This window comes from Helicoverpa zea, chromosome 1 (assembly GCF_022581195.2).
Source record: "Helicoverpa zea isolate HzStark_Cry1AcR chromosome 1, ilHelZeax1.1, whole genome shotgun sequence".
Lineage (NCBI taxonomy): Eukaryota > Metazoa > Arthropoda > Insecta > Lepidoptera > Noctuidae > Helicoverpa > Helicoverpa zea.
Window position 1 is genome coordinate 633,414 of NC_061452.1, and position 17,270 is coordinate 650,683.

The window sequence follows — 17,270 nt, forward strand, 5'->3', positions numbered from 1 at the left end:
AGAGAGATAAATAAAGCTTGAAATATACAATTTATAACATCAAAAAATTCGCAAACGAAATACGAAAAACCTGAAAACATAATCTGAGATTAAAAGAACATTTTCAGCACCCTTTCAAGTGAAAATTGCTTTCAAAACTCAAGTCACGTAACGTGCGACTGTTAAGTAATTAGGGCTTGTATCCGTTGGCTAATTGTTTCATAATCAGCGGTGACGTCACGCGTGCCGGCGGCCGGCCGGGCCGTGTGGCGCCGGACGCCGGACGGTGTCGGACACACGACCGGACGGACGCTGAGGTTTGATGGTATCTCCTTAAGTGGTGTTTAATTAATTTAGCTTAACGACCGATAAGGTAAAAACAATTGGGATAATTGTTTTTTGATGTTTGAGAATCCCGATTTCTTCTTGGTTTTTTTAATAAAGATAAATAGTTTTAGGATTCCATAGATTACTAATATAAATAAGACCAAATACTGAGAGATTATTCTTGCGTTTGTATTGGCTAGATTGCAATTGCTTTTAGGTCTTAGTCCAGACTTAGGCATCTCTATACGTATTCAGCGGTGCGATTGATTGACGAGTATATTGCGAATCTAGCAAACTTGAATGGTTTACCACAGCACCTAATATTCTGTACTATACTTCATTTCAGTTCTAATTATTATGCTATTGATTATTTATTTATTTTTGCACATATATTTCACGTTTTTAAATATTAAATATAAAAATAAAAAACATTTAAAAATATAAAATATAGGTTGCCACCGATATCGGGCACAGGGTCCAAGGTACCGGTGTTTAGGGTCCCAGAGACAGAAACCTCCTCACAATACGCGCCGTATCAAGGAGTACTGCCTTCTGAATCAGTCCCTTGATCCAGCCGCCTAACGAGAGCCTCCTGAGGTGTTGGTCGAGGCTCTTGGCTATTAGACCATTGGCCGTAACGACAATCGGCACAATGACAGCCGTGTCGACATTCGACATGGCGACAACCTCGTGCGCTAAGTCAAGATACTTTATTTGTTTCTCTTTCTCAGCTTTCACGAGGTTCTCGTCATGCGGAACGGCGACATCGACTATCATCGCGCGGCGCGCTAATCGATCTATCACCACAATATCAGGCTTATTGGCTGCAATAGTCCTGTCAGTGATGATAGATCGATCCCAGTACAACGTGATATGGTCGTTTTCGAGAACTGGGTCGGGCGCATACTTGTAGTACGGTACCTCAAGATCTACAAGTTTGTACTGCAGAGCAAGCTGCTGGTGGATGATCTTGGCCACTTGGTTATGTCTGTGCAAATATTCACCGTTAGCCAAACGAGAACAACTAGAAATAATATGTCTGATAGACTCACCCGGATGGTGGCATGCCCGACATATGTCAACCGTCCCGCCTCTCATGATATATCTCCGGTAGTTATTCGTAAGGATAACTGCGTCCATAATTGTTATGCTATTCTCTTCCAGACCTCGGGACTATAGAGTCCCGGATTTTTGGGAGGCGAACGTGGGGCCGAAGCCAACACGCTGAAGCCCTTTTGAGACAACTTTAATGAAATGGTGACACAAAACCGACGATTATCCCTGTATACACTATAGAAATGTACCCAAGGACAATCCCCGGTTCTGTGCTAAACTATTGCTAACTATGGATGAAAACTACTTAGGCTATTGTGATGGGATGCTAATGGACTAGGAATGGGGAAACTACGGGAACTATGGCACCTGCCGATGACAATGTATTAAATACATGTTAAAATGGCAGGTGGAGACTCGCCAACTCACTTACTGGGCCCCCGGGAATCAGTCACTGAAAAGCAACAAGAGGGCAACAGGGACATGAGCGGCTGAGAAGGCTGAGGATACCTCGGCGGACTTTAAACGCAGATCACGCGCTCCCTGTGGGTCCAGAATCACCGGCCCACTCGCCACTTACCACGAGCAGCCAGCCAGAGTACCCTCCGAGCAGGACTAACCTTGCTCTAGCGACTCCACTCTGACCGGCCGATGAAGGCAAGCCAAGAGGCGGGAGACCTATCCCCCGTCATGCTTCACTCCGGCAAGCCGGAGGTGGGGGACAGTATACTCTCCCTGGAGCACTCGGATATATAGCCCCGCGGGGTCGCTACTCCCCGTCATCCGCCTCAGATGCCCTGCGGGGCTTATGCTATTATTATTATGCTAGTATAATTATTTAAGCCCCATTATTATAAAAAAATATACAATATTCTTTATTCATATTAATATAGAAAGCAACAACTGACATGATATTTTCTCGTACACAAAACATTATTTACATTAAAAGTAATTTTAAATATACAGCTTAAAAGTAATATACTTCTTTAATAACATCAACATAATCTATTGCTCGATAAGATAGATTTATAAGAGAAACAATCTATTTTCTATGATCTGACCATGCCGATGACCTCACAAAATTACCAGATAGGCAAAACAAATCAGTGTAATTTTGTCCTCATAAGTAATCTAAGAATATGTTCGTCAATAACTATTAATATTGAATGTGATCATTACTGTTATGTAAGGCGATGGTCATAACATGGACATTATGGGGTCAATACTCATTAACTGTCCTTTCATAATGTTCTATCTTAAGAACTGTTATGGCGTATAGTTATCGGCACGGATAATGAGCTCTCGGCGGAAGAGTGGGGACCGCTTTGCGCACTGTACGTACACTTATAGCAATAAACCAATAAATAACTTCTGCGCAGGTGAAGGTCAAGGCTCTATATCCTTGCCGATGACTATACGTATGTTATGTTGAATAATGTTATTTTCTGGTCGTGGAACTATTGATTTTTTATAAATTACCTAATTACTTTGTTTACGCGAGGAATCATTTGCAGTTGGCTTTAGGTAAAGTTATCCTGTTTTGTGAAGCTCCTGTTTTATTTATGAAGGGTTTATCTTTACTACAAGTAATTAAACTCATGCATTACTAATGTAGCTTAGGATAAAAGCTGTTTTTCGTTGACTTTATAGTGTTTTATTGACTGTCTGAAGACATCGAATAAAATTATGGCAGTGTATTTTAGTATAGCAACTATCTTTAACTTTCTTCTTTATCACATACTGTTGTCCTAAAAAAGGATATTTTCATAAATTTTATTTGGAGAAGCAACGATTTCGTAAACAGATTTATGCCACATACAATTTTATACTCCAACCGAAAAGGGCTGCCACTGAACAAGGATCTTAACACGTCACGGTTGAAACAACCGATGTTTTGTTACAAAAGCTCTTATACTAGTTACTATACAACTACACGGCTTGTTGATGCAATAAACCGTAGGAAAGAAGATTAGAGTAATCCTTCGTTCGCTCGGGCGCCGTGCGATCTAATGAGATCGGATCTAAGAGCAGAACGCTGGAAAATCGCTCGAACTTCACACAAACCGACGACCGACGCAAAGACGTAACGCTTTGTAAGGGTTACTCGCACAATATTAAAATCCTTGTGAATATTAAAACTGCGATGGTTTTAAAGCTGGTGGATGAATGATTAGGATTATTTGGACTTGGATATAATCAGAGCCTGGTGAGAAACGTAATACAATAATAGTTTTATTCTAACGTTAAAGTTAAAGATTGATATCAAAAAGAAATTGCGAATTCGAAACAAACGCCGACCGCAATATTTAAATTTCTAATATTCGTCGGCTTGTCAGAATATTTTATAAGAACTTTACTGAAACAATGTAAAAACGCGCCTCAGGGAGATTTTAGGCGATGTAGGGCCTATACTAACTAGCACGTAATATTATCAGACAAAAAACAAACATATTTATAACGAAACCGATTAGGTTTTATAATTTCATGATCTGATGTGATGGATTCTTATACGGAACCATACCTTACAAAACTAACTTTTTTACGTACATATTTTAAAGTTTTTTACCAAAAAAGTGTCGCGATTCGAGATCAGATGTAACATCACCCAGTCAAAATGTAACCCATTGTGATTTAATCCGTTTACAGATTACAAAAGATTCTTTGTTATATCTTTGTGTTGTCAAGTATGTATGTATGTATGGTCTCAGCAATCTTCTGAGCTGTGAAATCAAGGGTTTGAAGTGCAAATCTCAGAGGATCAATATCGTCAGAAATGTTTGTGTGACCAGTGACGTCTGCTTATATTATAGTTGTGGGCTAGAACTGGTTTATTTACATGTATATATATCGTACTCTCTCTCGGCTCGTCAGGCATTTTGTGAGTAGTAAAATGACTTTCATATGCTTTTAAGCCTTTCGTCAGAGGTTAAGTTGATGTCTACTTTAGCAGTTAGGACAGACACGTTTTATCAGTTAACAGGCCTTACTGTTTTCTTTCAATGCACATATACAACCACAGGAGAGAAAAGAAAGATAGTTCCCAACCAACTTCAATCTGCTATCCGATTGAAAATTTTAATACGAACCGAATTGATAACAAAACCTCCTGATCACTTTTATCGCAATTAATTAATATGTTAACGGAAATGTATGTAATCCGTCATTGTATACAATTGTACTTCATAGAAGGATATGTGTGTATAAAATAATTATTGAAAGAATATTTAATACATTTCCTACATAGCTTCGGAATTGTATACATTTCCTAGGAGGTGTATACAATTCCTAGACTTCATACATTTCCGGTACCATATACAAATCGTGAAAGTTCAAAAAAAATATTTATGATTCTTTGTCACGAATTTATTTAGCTAATTACTTTTGTGCATTCGTTAGAAGTCACTAAAAAGCTATTATAAACTTTGAAACGTATACAAATCAGAATTGGTTTCATTTGCACATGACACGAGTAGCGCAGTTGCTAACCTAATTGGGTGTCGAAGCTACGATTACTGTATAACGAGGTAAAAAATTACGTGATATGCATGTAATTTTTGAAAAAGTTGATTGGCTATTAAATAAATAAAATAATGTTAAGTAACTTTACATAATGCCTACATTGACGTTGAACCACAAAATAAGCACAGCATACTATACACTATATACTATACGGGACAAAAAACCAAAAATGTATTAAATTACTGTTTGAGACATACTCTTTTCCATAGATATCTGTTGTTTATTGACCCAGAAAACAAATGAAATAAAGGTTAGCTGATGTATTCGGCAATAATGTAAGCTTACGCCATCAAGTCCTCATTGGCAGCTAATATGATTACCTCGCTGTGAAAGTATTACTTACACCGCGATGCCATGACGTCTTTCCGTCATATTTACCGTGTAATACGTAAACACGAACGTAATAAGTTTTACTGCTGAACTTAACCTTGAGAGGTAATTACAATTTCACGGGTATTGTGAAGGTTTACCTTTCTATCAGCTAAAAAAGGGCAGAAAACTATGTTGCCAACTTGATTAATTTTATTTAATTTTCAAGAAACCTTTTCAAACCTATGAAAACTAATCTTAATTTCTAAGTTACTAATGTTTACCTATTGTACATAATGTAATTTCTACCTCAATAAATCAGTTACAATGAGTTCTTACTCGATTTAATTAAATAACCACTAACCAGCAAGCAATGGTTTTAATGAGAATCTTAAAGAATCCGCAATTTCAGGTGAAAAGAATCTGGGACATCAACTTGTCCTCTTCTTGACATGATAACGGGACAATCTATTACATCAAAAACATGAACAAATATCAAATTCTACGCTATAAGGTACAACAATTCCTTACGCTTACATATTAAACTGCACCCACGCACGATCATGTATCTACTATTTCAAAGAACCGTCACGGCCATTGTTAATTCCAAAAAATGATAGCAAAAACTGTGAGAGTCGTTTTTTTTTTAGTTTTTGGAGTATTAACCCGTTTTTTGTGGGCGTGGGGTACCATGGGACTTTTGGACAGGTGCTGGTGGCCTGTAATCCCATTGTTGGACTACAAGGCAAGTTTGACTGTCAATGAGATCGATGTACCTAGTTCCTTCTACTGATTTTGTGTTTGCTTGGCCGTGTTTGCATTGCGGTTTTGGCAAATATTTTTGTTTGTCAGCCTTGGGGGCAGCTTAGGAAGTACGCTCTTGTCAGTCATTTGTTTATTTTAGAGTTTATTCAGTAGGAATTGGACTAGTATTCAATGGTCATGTGAAATGTTTATTAACGTCGCACAATAAGGGTAGGGAATCTGGGAAGATCCCTTTACCTACATATTATGTACATGTCACCGGTAAAAAGTGAGAACCGCGAATTCATAGAATTCAGAAAATTAATTTTCCTACTTACTTCATAACAGGTACTTCTACCTGGTACGAGACCAAGAGCTAACATCCTGATAATTGGAAATATACCCATGCCTTACCTAATGACAATAAAAGTTTAACCCCACGCGATGTAACACGGAAATGAAAAAACAACCAAACAAACTTATTTAAAAGTGATTAGGAACTTTATTAAGGTACGGATACGTCCTTGCATGCTGTCTCTATATTATACAATCTACCGATAACATGAAACTAAGCATATCGTGCTTACTTAAGCTCCCTTTTGCATGAAACCCTTTAGTCACGATATTTGCAAAGAATACGCAAACGTCAATAAAAAATGCACAAAGAATTGGTAAACAAAAATATTGGTAGCTTGACAAAGAACAGAAAAATATACCGTGGTTAGTTATCATAAATGTGAAGCTCATTGATAACGTATTAAACCTTTCATGGTTGTTGTCAATCTAAGCCTTAGATTAAGGTAGCATTGTGCTTATATTCTAAGGTTTTATTAAAGTAAGATTAGCCTCAGGGTTAGCTACTTCAGGAAATGTTCATAACCAAATGGATTTTAAATCATGGATGTTTGTTTGTATGTATGAAAGTTTGTTCCCCTTTCGCGCAAAAATTACAGAATGGATTTTGAAAGGAACTTGGAAATTATATAGCTTAGGTAGATATATCAGAATAACATACCTATAGGCTACTTTTTATCCATGTGTGGTCTGAGTCTCAGCGAGAAGTCTCGGGATACGTGTGAAACTGCGGGGAATACCTATAGGTAGTTGCCAAGAAAGTAAACAAAGACTACATAACGAGATACTTCAAATAATATAATATTTTATTGGTTTTCATATAGCGAGAATTTACAAGAATATTGAGACCTTTCTTTTTATGTGCTCTAGGATTTAATAAAATAGTAATAAGACTGTGTTATTGATCTAACATCTCTTTTGTCTCAAGGGCGACTACCTACAAACAAAATCGATTTCTGGGTTCAGTTTTTAATATGAAATATGTAGTCGGAAATACTTTTTTTGATCAACCTAAAAATCAAATTGCTAAGTTGGAGGTAAGATTCATAAGATTGTTTTCATGAAAATTTTTAACCTGATAGGTACTTCCCAAGTGTTTTTTTTTAAATAGGTTCGAATTGAGAACCTCCGCTTTTTTGGAAGTTGGTTAAAAATATAGCCCTACGTATGCAATCAAGTTTAAATAAAAAAAATAATCGTGACAAGAATTATTCTGGAATCTAATTGTGTTTATACTAGATTGAACAAAAATTACCTACTTATATACATACAATACAGAAATGAGAAATTAAATGAAGGATCATCAAATATTATTTCTTCATACAATTCCAGTTTTTTCGCATTTCTTTTAAAATAGAATTGACAATGTTTCTGCAGGCTTGTTATTCTCAGAACCACGGAAATTGATTCTAAACGAAGTCTTCTGAGATATGAACAATTTATTCAGGGCACATTTATTTGACATTATTCGCTCTGAGTATTTGTTTTGTATTTTTGCTGGAAAATGTTATTGGATAGATAATAATTGCATATCTATCTTTCGGATGTTAACGTAGATACACTGAATATTTTTTCTTTACTTTTACAACACATAAAGTTTGTGATTTTTTGAGTACCTATTAAGGAAACTACGAGGGGGACTACTACTAGGAAAAAATGGCTGGTTGTTTACAGTGCAATCACTTAACACCAATTAATCAGCCGATACCAGAATTATATTAAATTAAATCCATTAGTTTAATCAATCAACTGCAATACAATAACACGCAGTCAATAACTAACATTTTACAAAGCAAACACAATAAAAAGCACTGTGCTACGTACTTATTTACCGTATACAATTACAACCACTTTACCTGTGCTCCTCACATCACTCTTATTACAAAGCAATAAGGATCAATTCTCCTTGTTTTGATTGCATGGGTAACTTTGTGTAAGGTTTGGTTCCCGTGTGAATATGGTTTGGGGGTGGTTTTGGCGCCCAACGTGGGACACAATTTAACTTCTCAAGTTATCATAGTGTTTAGTATTCATAGATTTAATTTGGCAAGTCCGGTGAGATTTGGGGGTAACTTCATTGTTATCTAATGTTTATTTATTGATCATGAAGTTAGTACGTTGAGCTTGTAACTTGATTAACATTAGTCAGTGATCACAGTCAGGTGTGAGTTCGAAGTTTTTGTGCTAATAATTTGTATGATTGCACCTAAACACTTATATAATTAGGGTAGGCATTTCTTATTTCTTAAAGTTTCCGAATTATGGAAGATTCAAAAAAGACCCATGTAAGATAAGATTTACATAAGTTTTGATTCATCACACATCTACTATTCTTCTTATCTGTATGATGGGTATGGACTTGCTTTCTTGACAGCTTAAAGACCTAAAAGGCGTTTTCTTTTCATCAATTTAAATACCAAGAATTTCATGTTTTTTATATATAGTCCTACAACTTAAAAAAAAACACCTACACCAGAATCCTTCAAATCACTGATCGATTACCCATTCGGCATATTATGCCGTCCCCTCGCGTCAAGTGCGTCGCGTGCGGCGCGTGTGAGCGGCCGCGCGCCGCCGGTCGCACGCGCCGCCGAGCGATCGGAAGTGTTCGGGTATGCTCGGAAGTAACGTCATGCAGGTTCAATGTTGAGGGCATACGGGATTACAGATCTATTAATGTGGATGGTTATTGGGAGAAAGACTAGGATTTTGGTGTTTATGATTTGTAATTGCTTTTTGGATTAGGTCCCAGGGGCCCGATTCTCCTAAGTTAATAATGTCAAAATCGATCAGAAATTGAATCGCGATATGATCGCAATAGCAGTTTTAAACTTAAAGGGCATTCTGCTACTAATAAAAGACCAATCGTATTCCAATGACATTCGATTGGTTTGCGATTGGTCTGCTATTTTGGTCTATACGGTAGTTTGCTGTACAATCATTTTGCAATCGTAAATCATTTGCAGACAAAATTATTCATTATTGAATGACAGAAAAGGATAAAAACGTTTATTTCAAAGAAAAAATAGCGGAATGCCACAGACGCTTCAATCGTAATCGAGTCGGGATTGGATCTCAGTCGAACCGAGTCGAACGTGAATAGTATGACGCTTAAGTAAAATTAGGAGAATCGGGCCCCAGGTCAGGCAAGTACCAATGCAACTTTTCTTAGTTTGTATGTACTTTCTAAGTATATCTTAGACACCATTGACTGTGTTTCGGATGGCACGTTAAACTGTAGGTCCCGGCTGTCATTGAACATCCTTGGCAGTCGTTACGGGTAGTCAGAAGCCAGTCTAACCAAGGGGTATCGGGTTGCCCGGGTAACTGGGTTGAGGAGGTCAGACGGGCAGTCGCTTCTTGTAAAGCACTGGTCAGCTGAATCCGGTTAGACTGGAAGCCGACCCCAAAATAGTAGGGAAAAGGCTCGGAGGATTAATTGCTTTTTGGTTTTAGTCATTATATAGGTGGGTAAGAAGAACCGTTTGGTATCTACAATTAATTTTTGCTTAAGTACGCGAATTAAAACCAAATCATAGTGGGGTCAAACGAGCTAGGAAGTAGGAAGTGTAATTTATTACGGAGCCTCATAAAAGCTAGTATTTAAATGTTATTATGAAATTATTTACAAATCAACCTACTCTAGCACATTCAATGTAATACAAAATTCAATAAGATTCAGTTTCATAAAAGTGTTGCGATTCTTTGAACTTTAGTGTACATTTGACTACACCCGCCCGAAAGAAAGTTAAATGTCAATTATTGTCAAATTAAAAAGACCGGTATTGCCATCTTGTGCCACGTTAATGAAGTTATTATTATTAAACAAGCGCCATCTATCGTTATCACGTTAAACTTTGTGTACGAAAGATACGCAATGGTAACGCCATCTGTTATCACATATGCGGAATTGTAAAACAAATGAATTCATATACACATTTCTATCGGTATATACAAAATTGGAACATTGTATTTTCACTTTTTCAGTCTAACAAAACGATGCCTGAAAAACCTTGATTTTTAAGGAGCAGGTAGACAAACAGATATCTATACATATAATAAATTCCGAATAAAACAACAAATTAATAAGTCTTATCATTTATTAATATTTCCTATCCCTACTTAGTAATAGTATAACAATAATTAAGTACTGCTATCACTTGTCGTGACTGGACCGCGAGTCGGGGTCCGACGCCACATCGCGATGCTCATTCATTTCTAGCTCAAAATCATCCACGGCCATGGGGGTGTCTGTAATTGAAAGAAGCCATAGAAATAGGAAAAACAATATTACAACAAAAATTTAACTGTTCACACTATGTAACGTGTTTGTTTTACAAATTGATATCTACAGTTCTTTTATACGTTCGTTGTTATTTTGTAACTTTCGCCTTCTTCACGCATTTAAAGATCAAATGTAAAATAATAAAAAGCCTTATTTAATTAATTAAACGATTTCAAAAAGGTTTTCAGTTTGACTTGCACGTATGGTGTCTTTGCGTGATTATCTCATTTAGCTGAACCGATTTTGATGTGGTTTTCAGTACAGCATTGTCAGTCTTAAGAGAAGTTGTTTGATATATTATATATATTATATGATATATTATAAACGTATTTTTACTAATTTGTTTTCAAATCTCAGCATTGTTTATGTCACTAGTTTACATCAAAAACATTATCAGGTATTTAGTCTTCCCCCCATTGGACAATCCCCCAACCATCTCCAATACATTTATGTCCTCACCTAAATGATCGAGCGTGACGCCCATGGCCTTCCTGAGCGCGGGCACGGGCGCCACGTGGCGCGGCGGCACGCGCTGCAGCATGCCGCGCAGGCAGCACGTCACCAGCCGCGCCAGCTCGCGCTCCTGGGCTCCTGCCCGCGCCGCCAGCGACAGGTGCCACGGCGGAGGGGCTGATAACCTGGGGGTGAAAGGGTTAGAGATTATGTCTGTGGTTGATATTATGACATTGGGATGGTGAAGAACTCGTGACTAAGACAAAGCCGCGCTAACGTTTGAGATTTGCCGTGTTTCGGAAAGCTCAAAATTATTGGGTCTCGACTGTCATTTCAACATCGTTGGCTGTCGTTAAGGGTAACCAGAACCCTGAAAACCAGTCTTGCGCCCATGTAACTGGGCAGACAAAGGAATTCATATAAGCAATCACTCCAAGTAAAACACTTAGCTGCATCCGCTTGAATGGAAGGCAACCCCAACATAATTGAGAAATGCTAGGCAGACGATGACGTACCTATATATGAGTTGAACCTTGTGTGATGATGATGATGATGATGATGATGATGATGTGAAATGTGACCCTTTACTCATTCTCTAGCTTATATACTACATACCTGTCTTTCTGTTCCTTCTCGAGTTTGAGCAGCAGTTCATGCGTGTGCCTCAGCGGCGCGGAGATGCCGTAGTCATGCTGGGAAGCGGCCACCTCCTCTTCGATGTCGTTCAGGTAGTCCACGTCGATGCCCAGCTCGGAGAGGGTGCGAAGCTGGTCTATGTCCACCTTTACCTTTGAGAGGTCCTGTAAAAAAATTTTAGTCTCATAAACGATTAACAACGACATAAATTATGTCGTTGTTAAACTTGGGCAAGCAAAAACACATAGGAAGATGTGAAGGGTGGGTGTTTTGGGGGATGTCTTTTGTCAATTTCTGGCGCACAAAAAGGGCTGTTTGGCAGCCAAGTTTGAATAAACGATTTTTGATTTAAGATCGAAAATACTTGAATATTTGAGAGGGACTGTTGGAATATACGCATTATTAATTAGGTTTTTAAGTCTAGAAATTCTAGTGTTGTGTTATAACTTACATTTTCAGGTGAGGGTGGTGGTTCCTGCTGCTTCTTGTCCGGGAAGAGCGCCTCCATGTCGTATATGAGCGACCACGGCGAGTCAGGGGCGAAGCGAAGTGGCTCTTCAGTACTCTGGCCCGTTTCATATGCTGGGTATGTGAGAAATGTCTTTTAATGCAGATTTCAATAAGATATCTATCTGTCGATTTAGTAGAGATAGAATTCTGACATTAGTCTCCTACATGTTATATGAAATTCCTATAAAGCAAATAGAAAGAGAGCATAGATAGAAATATTTTGTATTTTTTTTTTCTTCTCAATCTGCTTTTACACATTTGTTGCTTGAATAAAGACCTGACGCCCATTTCTTATTTCTCACGTGGACATGAGGTGTATTACATGTATTTTTTACAGAAAAAAATAATCGTTTTTAATTTCTCTATCACAGTCATCACTCAATATTGATGCAAGTCACTCACGTAACGTATGGTACAGTAGATGCGACTCCTCCTTGGTGAGGGTAGCGAAGGTGCCGTCGTAGGAAGGCGCGTACGAGCTGAAGGGGCCGTAGTTCAGCGGCTTCACGCCCTTCGCCACGTTGCGACGGTCCTCGCGGGGTGCTGGGGAAAGAAAGAACAATATTTACTTGTAAATATGTAAACACATATCCATATTAATATTACATACATATTTAGGTAAGTACTGTGTACTTATAGAACATGGGTTAATTGGGAAAAGCCGAGAATCGCTGCCCCGTATGCCTCTTTAAACAGGTACTAAAACCTTCGTCCAGCATCCTAGGAAGAACTGGTCAATTACTGGGTGGATGATGAGTAAATATTGATTTGTAAAAACATTACATAATGTGGAAACAAGCTGTATCAACTGTATATACTTACTATGTAAAGTGCCACTGCCCTGTGTGAGCTTGCCGATGTACCGGCCAAGCGTGAGAGGCTTCTCTTCCCCCGAACCTTCCACTGTGTTGGTGACCAGACATAGTGTGGTCTTGCCCTCTGAGTCCATGCGGGGGAACGCTGAACAAAGAAAAAAACTTAATAAAAAACACGTTTAGAAATGAGTTGAGAGAAAAAACAAATTTGAAACAAAAAGAAATTGATATGTCTTCATTCTAATTATTAATTCTAAATCGATACTTGATGGACGAGTGCGAATTTAATACGCTAAAATTTTACATTCACCGGAAAGTTATAGAAACACTTTTCAAATTAGGCACAATTAAAGAATGAATAAAAAAATCAATATGCAAAAATTTCCTTATTAAAATTAAAAAAAGAAGACTTTAAAAAAACAAAATCAGTTAAAAATTTAAGCCTTCACAAAAAATACCACATTTGTAAAATACCTTTCTTAGCCAGCCGTCTCCTATGCTGTTCTCTAGCTGCCTCCATCTGCATCTTCAAGCTATCAGGTCCCGCGTCGTGTCCGCCGTCGGAGGCAGCCTCGGCCTCGGAGCCGCCGCTCTTGATGGGGCTGGACCGCTTCAGCACCTTGTGCTGAACACACACATGCCTTACTACCCGAGACTGGGGAGGGGGCCATGACGGGGGGATTGGAGACGAGAGGTTTCGCGAAAGATAAAGGGAGGTTTCTGTTTTTATGTGTTTTAGGGAACATTTTCAGACTGATAACTGAGTCTTGTTATTGCAGACGATTTATTTGCCAAATTTTGGAGAATCTAATGTCATTAGTATCAGTCTAAGTTATTTTAGCTTTATCACAATAGTTTCAATTTTGAAATGTATACAATGCCTAAGAATTTTAAAAGAAGAATATACATAGGAAATCCAGGATTTCTTTCAAATCTTTGTCAATTCTTAGAAAAGGATTTTATTTAAGATACAAAATGACTTACTCTCGTCTCCATTCCTCCAGTCAGTGGCCCGTTATGACGTATTTCATGCATATGCTCACGCGCGATCGTCCTACCCACACACAACACTCGCGAACAGACCGACAGAAGCAAACAAAATGTCGCTACGCCTAATACACGACTACGCTCCTATTAAACTATTAATTATTACAAATTATCACCTTTCTGCCGTACGTCCTAAGAGGCTGCGATGCAAAAAGTCATTTTATCAACATGTTTAGTTACAACTTCAATATAAATAATAAAAAAGAAGGTAGTTGTGCTTTTTTACGAACTAAGCTAATGACAGGTAAATGTTGTTCTTTTATTTTTACGTGAGGATTTTATGTGCGCGTCTGGGACTGGCTTGATACAACATTTATTTTTACCTCGCAAAATAAAGTTGCAATTTTATCTTTCAAACTCTAGTTGAGTTTAGACAAAAGTTGAAGTCACTTTTAACCAACAAATCCCATAATTAATATTAGTAAAAATTCAATAACCAAATTCCAATATTAGCACAAATTCAACCACCAACATTATTCATTAAACCTGCAATTTTACTTTGCGAGGCTATTCACAACAAAAAACAAACAACAGAACACACTTACCACATCCATTTTCCCGATATCAAAGCCCAGCTCCTTAATGGGTATCTCATACATGTACGTGAGGAGGTTGCCGAGGGGACGCAGCTTCTGAGGAGTGAGCTGCTTGAGGCCAGCGTGGAGGAGACGACGGGCAGCCTTGTGGTAGACCGTGCCGGGCTTGTTGTACTTCATTGCGTTGTTGCACATTAGTTTGAAGTCACTCTGTATGTGGATAAAGATTCAATTGCAAAGATCAAAGAATTCAATTGGTCAGTTGAAGTTACCTTCAGTGAGTTAATTAATTGTTGATGAAAAGGCTAGACAGATTTGAGAGCATATATATTTTGCATGTAATGTGAAACCTCAAGACCTACATGCCATGCAATCTGTAGACTTTTTTATTTATTTACTTTGATTTCTATGGAATTCATGTAGATAAGTATATAAAACTGATTTTTTGGTGGTAATGAAAGATTGCACTAACAATATTCATAACAGCCCATCACTTTTGACTTGGGGTTAAAAATTAATAAAAACAATTTTCTATAAAAGTACACTTACAATAAAACAATTGAGTGATTTGTACTCATTATCATCTATCTTCTGTTTCATGGTAGAGAAGTCCATCGGTCGCCTGATGATGTCTGAATACCCTGGAGCGAAGTTATCGTTCACTGGCCAGGCAAAGAACTGGTTGGGGTCCCGCTTTTCTAGGTTGCGGAGTAGCTGTTCCAGGAGACGGGATAGTGGTCTTCTCTTCTGACTTGCCTGTGAAGAGATTCTTGTATTAATTATAATGGAATTAGATGATAATTTCTATGGATCAAAATTATGTTTCAAATTAGAATTCTGGTTTTAAAATTCGTTATTTCTGTTTGAATTTTGTGTAAATGTACACACAACAAAATTATTGCAGCATTCAAAGAGATTTAAGATTAGCAGACTTTCTCGAAGTAGGTACCAGAACATAAGTATGTATCCGACAAATAAGCAAGGGAAATAAAAAGCCACTTTGCAGAAAAAGTATAAAAAAGGCAGAAATTAATGAACTGTGACAAGCATTCAAAGACAGAGTTCCGAGGAAGAAGGAAATATTTATCTACACTAATAAATCACCCTTACAAAATTGATAGTTTCACCAGTTACCTTCAGCACACAAGTGCGAGGTTCCCTGTGAGAAGCCGGAGAGTTGGGCCCCGGGCCCGGACTGAGCCGACGAATGAGCTTCTTAGCCAGGCCCTCATCATCCGTATCATCATCATCGGACATTTTAATCTGGAACAATCCCACAGATTGAAGAGACCATCACAAAGGTAGCATTTTTAAAGTGAAAAATTGTGTTTTTGAAAATGTATGTGAATGTTGTCACAGAAAGAATACTAAAAGAATAAAAATTTTGGATAGCTCACATTGGTGTTATGTATGGGAGCTTAGCTCTAATTGAAGCCGAAAGAATGCTGTGTTGTTAGATGTTCAAATTATAGTGTACGAAATAGATATTATGTTGCCTGTAATATAAGTGGCTAGCCATATAGAAACTATGAAATGTGAGTGGACAGTTTTAAGTCCGAATTGTCTTTTAGTGGAGTTACAAACTAGTTTTAATTAATATCAATAAACAAATGTGTTTGCAAAAGTGAAGACTACGTTGGCGGCGGTATCGATCCTTACCATGTCAATTTCACGGCGTCTCCGCTTCCTTTTATTACTTGGTTTCTCGTCCATATCTTTGTGGTCGTCAGTGGCAGAGTTTTCAACATCACTGGCTTCCAATTCTTCTTCTGTAAAACAGAAATTCGTATTATAAGCATAGTAAGTAAACTGAGTTACGAGAACGCGACGCGGCGGTAAGTTTTACTCACTACAACTTAATTTTTCTATGTCATCCATTTTAGGGAGATTGTTTTGAACAATCTGCACCTATTTTAAGTTATACAAAGCCGTATTTATTGATAAAATCTAATAAATTTAACAAATTAAATGTCTAAACAACTAGTAGACATCTTCCTAAATCAAGTGTCAGATGCATTCCAGTTTTTCACAAATACATGCTTTACTGCATACGACAGAGAAAGATCGATGAAGTTTGGTTGCGGTTAGATAAAGATAGAAGAACAGAGAGCATAACGGCGATCAAACTGCCTGGAACGCGCCAAACGGCAGTACGTTCTCCATTGCAGAAAAAAATGTATTCGGTCATTGCACTTAAATGCTATCTATACATATAATAAATCTGTAAAAAAACTGTGTCTGTACATTGAATATATTAAAAAAATAATAATTGGGTGGGGTTTAGAAACAGTAATGGAGCACAAATCCAAAAAAAAAATTCTGTCTGTTTGTCTGTATGTCTGTATGTCTGTTTGTTTGTACACGCTAATCTTCGGAACTACTGGACGGATTTCAATGATTTTTTCTTTGTTGTATCAGTATTAAGCCTGGTCAACATATAGGCTATAATTTATCTTCGAAACTTGAAGACCTGATGCAGAACACCAACAGACCAACAAAACTATAAGAGATACAAATATGGTGCCATGGCAAAAATTGTTTCATATGATGAGCATTTTCAGCTGAGATAATAAATTTTAAGATCTGGAACACCTGATGTGGAATCCCAAGAGCCCAGCTTCTCTGTACCATATACAGGTATGACGTTTTAGCAAAAGTTGTTCAATTTGATAAGCACTTTCTATTGACTTATACAAATTGAAG

The 17,270-nt window shown here is 37.6% G+C and overlaps 1 protein-coding gene across 2 annotated transcripts; it reads right to left on the minus strand.

Annotated features, from left to right (window-relative positions):
• Positions 1-10,367: 10,367 nt before the first annotated feature.
• Positions 10,368-16,579, minus strand: LOC124633566 (bromodomain-containing protein 7-like). 2 transcript variants are annotated; one of them, XM_047168849.1, is made up of 12 exons: positions 16,418-16,579; positions 16,227-16,336; positions 15,702-15,830; positions 15,117-15,323; positions 14,577-14,777; positions 13,459-13,609; positions 12,992-13,129; positions 12,572-12,712; positions 12,111-12,241; positions 11,639-11,823; positions 11,030-11,208; positions 10,368-10,536 (listed from the first exon to the last, which is right to left on the minus strand). In XM_047168849.1, the coding sequence occupies exons 1-12, from the start codon at positions 16,443-16,445 to the stop codon at positions 10,442-10,444; spliced, it is 1,695 nt and encodes a 564-aa protein (XP_047024805.1). In that variant the 5' UTR covers positions 16,446-16,579; the 3' UTR covers positions 10,368-10,441. The 2 variants fall into 2 exon arrangements, with proteins under 2 accessions (XP_047024805.1, XP_047024810.1); XM_047168854.1 differs by lacking the exon at positions 15,702-15,830.
• Positions 16,580-17,270: the final 691 nt, after the last annotated feature.

Coding starts and splice junctions, on each gene's coding strand:
- LOC124633566 (XM_047168849.1), bottom strand. CDS start 16,445: ATGGATGACATAGAAAAATTAAGTTGTA. Junction 13,610..14,576: donor ATATCGGGAAAATGGATGTG/GTAAGTGTGTTC, acceptor GTGTGTGTTCAG/CACAAGGTGCTGAAGCGGTC. Junction 11,824..12,110: donor CACCACCCTCACCTGAAAAT/GTAAGTTATAAC, acceptor ATTTTTTTACAG/GACCTCTCAAAGGTAAAGGT.